The 8,157-nt window shown below is 33.5% G+C and overlaps 2 protein-coding genes across 3 annotated transcripts; both read right to left on the bottom strand.

Moving 5' to 3' along the window:
- Positions 1 to 31: 31 nt before the first annotated feature.
- On the bottom strand, positions 32 to 2,512 carry LOC132167681 (uncharacterized). Of its 2 annotated transcripts, none has more exons than XM_059578691.1 (3): positions 2,434 to 2,512; positions 254 to 1,299; positions 32 to 155 (listed from the first exon to the last, which is right to left on the bottom strand). In XM_059578691.1, the coding sequence occupies exons 2-3, from the start codon at positions 813 to 815 to the stop codon at positions 121 to 123; spliced, it is 597 nt and encodes a 198-aa protein (XP_059434674.1). In that variant the 5' UTR covers positions 816 to 1,299; positions 2,434 to 2,512; the 3' UTR covers positions 32 to 120. The 2 variants fall into 2 exon arrangements, with proteins under 2 accessions (XP_059434674.1, XP_059434675.1); XM_059578692.1 differs by having other exon boundaries at positions 32 to 149.
- A 2,650-nt stretch (positions 2,513 to 5,162) lies between these two features.
- LOC132167229 (signal recognition particle 14 kDa protein-like) lies at positions 5,163 to 5,797 on the bottom strand (the record flags this gene model as incomplete). Its single annotated transcript, XM_059578135.1, is given in 1 exon segment — positions 5,163 to 5,797. A coding segment is annotated over 1 exon segment (156 nt), but the record flags the coding sequence as incomplete, so codon positions are not given.
- Between the last annotated feature and the right edge of the window lie 2,360 nt (positions 5,798 to 8,157).

The raw sequence follows: 8,157 nt of genomic DNA, 5'->3' as shown, positions 1-8,157 counted from the left end.
AAAGCCATTCGTAAGGATGGTAGATCAACAAAAATATCACGTAAATCAGTCAGCAGAGGATAAATGGGCTGAGCAAATGGGGGAGCCTGGTAATTGCATCTAGGTAGAAAGTCTCCAACTTCAACTTCTGGTGCACAGGATTTTGCACTCTGCAACTGAAAATTATCAGTGAGACAGAATCTCATTGGGGAAACACAGCCTGATTTTTGTGAAAACAAACCACATTGCTCATGAACTGGAGGTTGAAACTTACCCTGTATATCAGATTTGTTACAGCCATTCCCTTCATCATTTACAAATGAAGATCTAAACAAAAAGAAACAGGAACCCACTTCCTCTGCAGCCCTTTTGGCTGCAATGACATGCTCATGAAAACCAACACCAAATATTTCTTGCAAAACCAAGTTCGATGCCACTTTCTCATGCATCTCTTTACTGATCTTATTGAGAACACAATCTTTGAGAACCCCAAAAGAAGTTGTTGGCATTGAACTCACCATATCACCCCTTGAAGTGCTGTTCTCAGCTAGAATCTCATCTAGGGTGGACAGAGAAATTTCAGCCAAAACTGCCTGTGGCCGAACCTCCTTTATGAGAGACACTGCATCAAAAACTGACCGTTCAGATAAGTTCTGTGCAGCTAGTACATAAACCACAGCCTTCGATTCTGGTTCATAAATGGCATAAACAAACTGCTTTGTTTGCTCAGATAATGAAAGCCTACGGACTATTCTGTCTGAATCTTTCAAATCATCAACCTTGCTTGATAAAAAAGAGCAGTGATTCTTAAGGCGTGCAAGAAATTCTAGCAACATGATGAGAAGATTAGAAGCAAAGTGGTTGTCAAAATCCAATCTTATTCGAATTTTCTGATAGCTAATTGTTGTGGGGAGATCCACTAAATCACCACAAATTGAGTCTTACCACCAAAAAGTACAATCAAAACCACAACTAGACTAAGCATACCCTCCTCAATTGAATTCCTCCCAAAATTCTGTACACTTATCAATACCTACCTGGCCTCAGTAAAGCAAATTCAACCATATATTTTGTTCATCTTAGAACTGATCAGAAGAAAGTACTTGAAATATATAAGGAACCTGATTCATCCAATTCCACAAAATCGATTCAGAGGAATATTTGACTAGACAAGGAATAGGTTATGAATAAATCAAATGAGTTCCCCATTCATCATTCTCTAATCCATTTGATTTCAACAAACATATTGAATAAAACAATTGACCCACCGAGATATGCCTCATCAAATCCCAGATTCTTCCATTTACTTGTACAGCCAAGCTGAAACAAGTGAACTGTATCAGTGCAGAAAGTCAAATTGAAAAAAAAAAAAAAAAAAAAACTGGCCCTCTATAAATGATAGCAAGTGATGAAGAAGGGTACAGACTCCCTGCAATAAAAGAAACCACTAAACCAAAGCTAATGTCAAACCTTAACACTGCTTTCAAAGACCATGGCTATAACAAAGGAGATAAGAAATATCACTGAAGTCCAGATACCCAACTAAAATATGAACACATTAAACTTATATTGGAAAAATTAACTTAATATATACAATTCAATTAAACTTGAGTAGATATGAGTTGCTAAATTTGATCATTTCCAGCATATTCATCACTTAAACGCATTTCAACAGAATCAACTAAATCATTTGTCCAAAAATTTCCGCTAAATCAAGCACCCCGTGCCAGGGGCGGAACTACTAAGAGGCTTGGGAAATTGTTACTCAAAAATTTTAAAATCAACTTTTTACTCTCCTAATTTTTTTTTTAATATAATTTCATCCCTCACATTTAAAATCCTAGTTCCGCCCTTGACCTGTGTCATTCTCTCTCTTTCTTTCTTTCTTTCTTTTTTCCTTTGTAAATCCAATTGGTTATTATTTTGACTTAGCTCTATATTTCACTCCCAAATCACACTTATAAAATCCGCTTTCCTTATTCACCTAGGCATACAAAACATTGGAGAATAAACAACACATGAATAAATCCGAACCCTAATGACTAATAACATGAAATATTTTCTTTTTAACACTTCTATTTACTTAGTTTTCCAACCTACAAAACATTAACGAACTAAAAATAAAATCAATGAGTTTATCAATTACTTCGAATGAACAAAAAGAATCCGAAAAATCCCTTTTTTTTCCTCAGAGCCAAACACTAGATTCGTCCTCAAACACAGATTAGAAGGACTAGGTAACATGCTTCAACAAACGTAACATAATCATTCTTTATTAAAAAAAACAAGTAAAAGAAACCAAAAAACAACATGAAACATTAATAAACTCCCGCTCCTTTACACGAGTTTTTTCTCAACAACCAAACACAGTAAGAAATTAAAAAGAATAAAAAAGAAAAAAGGAAAAAGTAAAAACTGGAAAATTCCAAAAATTATAGAATAAACATGACATACCTTCAGTGCCGCCAAAACCCTAATCCAAGAAATCATGTACACGTATTATCCAAATAACATTTACAGTGTCAACATTATACTATTATAGTGATAAATACTCTCTCTCTTCACTCAACAGTTCGTTACGATTTTATGGGAAGTGACGAAATGGAATGAGAAATGTTATTTAAATACTTCGCAATAAAAATTATTAAATTTGAAATTTAATAGTAATTTATTTAAAATTTAATATTAATTTTTATTGTCACAATAAATATTTTTTGTAGTATTTTTCTTTTCATTTCGGTTAAATTACCATTACATTTTTACCGTCACATCAAACAGAGAATAAGCATTTGAGATTATAGATTTGAGAGTTTTTGTAGCATTTTTTTTCTCAAAATGGAGTACATGTCCTTATAGTGGGGCCAACACTAGACCCGACTCCGGTATGTGGACCATACTAACCCTTTGTTTTCAAAGAAAAAAAGGAAAAATTGTAAAATCAGTGTTTATAATTTACCTGATTTGCAATTTACTTCTTGTAGTATCAAAATGAATTCAAATATCATTGATATACGCCAAAAAAAAAATTTTAGTCCCTACAGCCAAATTATGTTCACTGACTTAACAGAATCTGATAGCGTGAAACGTTAGAGTCAATAAAATTGTGATACTTGTCATATTTAAATCAGTGTCACACTAGCGGAACATTTTAAATTACTAGACGAAATTTAACTATATGGACTAAATTATTTTTTTTGCATACCTTTAAGGACTTGAGTTCATTTTGATACGTAAATCTGGTAAAGCACGAGAACTGATTTTGAATTTTTTCCCCCCAAAAAGTAAAGGAAAAAAAAAAAAAAAAAAAACTCTTTCATCTTTCACATTCTCATCACAGATAAAGTACACGCTAAATATTTTTTTTTTCTCTAATTTTTTACTATTGTTTATGAAAAATTGCACGGATTTGAATTCATAATCTCATCACCTATTCCATTTTTATCGTTGGAGAAAATATTATTTGAGTCAAAGTTTCTTGAAAGTTCACACAAAAATTGTGAATAAGTCGTCATGTTGGACAAAGTATTATTTGTTTTCCAAACTGAATAATAGATTAATCGATTAAGCTAACAAAAAAGAAACAAAGGAAGAAGAGAAAAAATAATTGAATAAAATCTTGGTTAGATTCTATTTGAGCCGAGAGACTCAACTATTCTTGTACTTCTTTACAAAAAAAAAAAAAAGTTGTGAAACGATCAAAAGATTGATTGTTTAAGGTATGTTGGGATTTCGGTTTCTGCAAACAAAAAGGAAAGAATATTACTGACAATCTTATTGTGATTGTATTTCTATGTTTTCTATCAACTAGAAGTCCAGAACAAGAAGGGCAAAATCCCGGTTTTAGAGCTACTATTTGTACATGGATTTGACGGTAAAATATATTTTCCTTTTGTCCATAACACAACTAGGACCCCTCGTACCAGGCAAACTTTTTTTTCTTTTTCTTTTTTTTTTTTTCGGCGTAAAATATATATTTTTTAGAAATATTTTTCTTATTTTGAATGCATGATTTAACACAAAATATTTGTCAACTTGAAAATATAAAATAGTTTACTAAGCCATTTTCCGCCGCTCTCTTACACCTTTGAGGAAACAATTGTGAGAAAGTCCCATATGCGGCCTACCTATTTGAGCCGGTTTCGGATTGTTCGAACTCCTACCTAAGAAGATGCACTTCACAAGGGTTCTTTCACAATTGTCTTTCCAAATTGTCTACTCGAAGATGGACTTCAAGCAGACAATTGTGAGAAAGTTTCTTATGAGGCCTACTTATCCGAACAGGTCTCGGAACCTACCTAGGAAGATGGACTTCCCAAAGGCTCTTTCACAATTGTCTATCCAAATTGCAAATAATATGACACAATTACACTAAATCTCAATCTCACCCATGAAAACAATCTATTATAACACACTTTTCCTCCGCTCTCTCTCTCTTTCTTGCAGCACGCCCAAAAAGAGTTTCTCAAACCATTTTCAAGAATGCAAACATCTATACAAAAAATAAATAAAAAGCAGTCACTTTTTTAAGATTGCAACCCGTGAGTTTATCGGTTGATCTAACCCACCTATATTGTGACCCACGGGTCATATTATTATAATTATTACATTAAAAAAAAAAAAAAAAAAAAAAAAGTGACGGGAAGCCCACTTGGTGACCCATGCGTGGGTCACCAAATGCTCAATGACCACCGGGGAGTTAGACCCGCCGATAGATGACTTTTTTTTTTTTTTTTTTAATATAATAATTATAATAATAATTTTTTGTTTATGAATAAGAGTAAATTTGAAATTTTAAAATTTTTTAAGAGTATAAGGTATAAATGTCTTTTACTCATTTCATCGTTTGATTTAACTGCAATATCTAACAGTAAGAAAATATTTGGAACGAAACGAAAATTTGATACACTAAAGTGAGAGACATTGAATATTGGAGAGTGTTTGCAAAAGAAGCATAAGTTATGGTAAGTTATGGGAAGTAAGTGAAAAATGTTTTCAGTCGACAGAAGCATCAAATTCTGTTCAGATAGGTCATGACATCAAACTTGGAACGTGCCAAATCTGTCCAAAAAAATGTGATGGTAATTACAAAATATCAGCCCCACACATCATTGTTGCATTTGGACCGTTGAAAAAACTAAAGGTTTATTTTACAGCCAAATAATATAACATACAGATTTTGGTCATGTCTGGAAAAGTAATCTACATTTGGCCAAGAATATATAAATCTGAACCAACAGACTACTCTCATTATCTGTTAAAAGAAGAAGAAGCACATATCCAGATATCCTATTTAAGCAAATATGATTACATATCATCTGTTTACTAATCACTTTATACTAATCAATCGATTTTAGTACAATTTATATCTTTTGATGTTAATTTCAGGAAATTTGAGAACACAAATCCACGCAAGGCTGAAAACAAAAAAATAAATATATCCTACAATTTTTTCAAAATTAATTTTAACTGCAGAACATAAAAAAGACTACCTTCCAAATCTTTCCATTCAACCAGGTCATGAAAATACCATCAATCAAAAGGTAACATCTAAAAAAACCCTATACTTCGTCCCTAAACTTGCTTCAAGTTGATTTTTTTTTTTTTTCTTTCTTTTTCTTTCTCAAAAAGGAGGAGGAGCCTAAGGAGTAAAAAGGGGAATTATTTACACCCTCTTGGGCTTCTTCGCAGCCCCTTCTTTCTTATCACCCTCTGCAGCTTTTTTCTTATCCTTTCTCTCCCTTTTCTTTAGAGCTGTCATGTGGGCCTTGAGGATAGTTGCATAAGAAGCTTGAAAGCGCTGATGATCCTTTGCTCCAACCTTTGCAATCAAAACCAGTGAAAACTGTAAGCCATGCACTAAAAGTAGGCTGTAATCTCAACAAGCATAAAGTTCCATTGAAGTCAACAAAAAATAAACAAAGAATGTCCATCAACCTAGCACAAACAAGAGAATGCTCTAGCTTGGGACCCTATTTTGGTACCATGGCCCAAAACCTTTGAAATAAATCACAGACGTTTTACATAATTTTGTAATGCTTCTCCACAAAGTATCAATTTCTCTTTAACCTAAACACCCACTTATAATCAATTCTCTATCATCAAATAGAACGAGGAAACCTCCAACCACAACCATGTGGCCGCACCTACATGCTTTTCTCACTCTAGCAGGTGATACCTAAAAGAATCTATTATCTTGAATTTCAAAAAAAAAATATTCTTTTCCCAAGAACACATTTGAATTTCAGCCAGAACATGGCTACATGAAAAACACAAAGAATTCTGATTAGGAGACTTTGATTTAAAAATAAAAGTGCCAGGGAAGTTAAAAATGAGCATAGCTTCCAGATTCTAATGCAAAATGTTACAATAACAGCACTGTAGAGGGGGATTACAGGTTTCGTTTTAAAGTCTGTAGGTTCAACGATGGTTGGATCTAGAAAGAAAAACTGTTTCGGATGGGAATTATAGATTATCTTTATAGCTTTCTAAAAAAAATTAAATAAGTAAAACCTAAGCAATCACACATGGAAGGAAAAAAAGAAGAAAATTACACTATTAAAAAGAGCTTAAAATTCCCGAAAAAGAGCTGGCAGCAAAACCTCAGAAATATGTTCCACCTTGTTTATCTAATATATGTTTTGAAACTACAGAATCATCATGCTATATGATGGTCTAGCGTAGTCCAAAATCACAGCTGCACCAGCAAGGTAATCATTGGTACCTTGTGAGTTCCTGAATTCCTAGCTACTTTTTTTTTTTGATAAGTAAAGAGTGTTTTATTAAAAGCGTAAGGTGCCCCTAGGTACAAGAGAAATTCCAAGCTACTTCCAAATGATAAAGCAAAATAACTACTGTAATTTGGAGCAAAGCTACTTTAAATGCAAGGCAATTACAATACCTTGCATTAGCTGTTACCTTAAAGTAAGAAATGCTTCCATTTAATCAAGCAAAAGGGCAAAAGACTTTTTTACATGACATCTTCATATTGTTAACAAAAAGGCAATTACTTTTTTACATGACATCTTGCTCATCAAGGAGATTGCAACTTCTGCTACAATAGACATCCTAATCCTATACAAAATCAAAGCTTATTTCAATTTTAAAATAACAGATGGACCCTAACAGACTATCAAAGCTTTCAGTTGAAAAGCCATTCAGTCCAACAAAATATTTGGACCAGGCATCGGTTTGACATGCTAGTTAGTATAGACGACATGCACTTCGCATGGGATAAGTAATCATCAAAAAGTCTAGTATCCATATCTCAGCATTTCTTGCAGAATACAGTATCATGTCAATCAGACAATTTTGGCCATAACCTTCCTCTAACCCTCCACTAAATTCCCCTACTCCAAGATGAGAGTAATTTAGCAGACTGTTCAGAATTAACCAATCACCAATGGTTCCCTAAAATCTGATTACTGCCTACAAAAATATTAGTAGCAATAGCAAAATCCAGAATGTTTACATCTGATATGCATGGGATAAATAATCGTCGACATACCAAAATTTCTTGCAGATTCCAGCTTTATGACAATCAAATCATATGGACCAATGCCTTCATATTCTAACTAACCTTCATCTTGAAATCAAGGTTTCCACAGGATCCACTACTCCAAGAAAATATGATAGAACACAAACTCTCTAAAAAGATCCCTTGATAAATTCCTCAAAGCTGTAAGAAAATATTAGTAATGCTCGTCATATGACCGGCCCACCCTCATACCAAAGAAACTCCAATAAACTTATAGCATGGACATTTTTTTTTCCTCTTTTCCAAGGTGTGCGAGGGAGGTGGCATCTCAAGTTTTACATCTTCAACAATCAACCATGTGGTTCTATCTCTTCAAGCCTGGTAAGAAATTGCAATTCACCACACATTTTCTTTAGCTTCCAATTCATGCAGTAAAAGTTTCACCCACTTTCGTACTGAACTTAACAGCCTCACCCTTCTCTCATCAATTGATCAATCGATCCTTCTAAAACTATCTATTTAAATAATTCTTATGAGTATCCATAAACATTTTATACCATCTACCAGAATACCCCAACTTTCAAAGCAAGGGGGAAAACAAACACCTAAGCTTTCCCCAATCGATGCTAGCACTATAGGTATAATGCAATTTCAAACAACAGAACTCTGCAAATCCCTCATTAAAAAAAAGTATTGCACAAAAC

The sequence above is a fragment of the Corylus avellana genome, chromosome ca1 (assembly GCF_901000735.1).
Source record: "Corylus avellana chromosome ca1, CavTom2PMs-1.0".
Taxonomy (NCBI): Eukaryota; Viridiplantae; Streptophyta; class Magnoliopsida; order Fagales; family Betulaceae; genus Corylus; species Corylus avellana.
Note: the sequence above shows the minus strand (reverse complement) of the source record. Positions and strands in the feature narration are given on the sequence as shown.

Excerpts from the sequence above, each read along its gene's own strand:
- LOC132167681 (XM_059578691.1), bottom strand. The coding sequence starts at position 815 with ATGTTGCTAGAATTTCTTGCACGCCTTAAGAATCACTGCTCTTTTTTA. Across the intron at positions 156-253 it reads TAACAAATCTGATATACAGG|TTGCAGAGTGCAAAATCCTG; the intron begins GTAAGTTTCAAC and ends GATAATTTTCAG.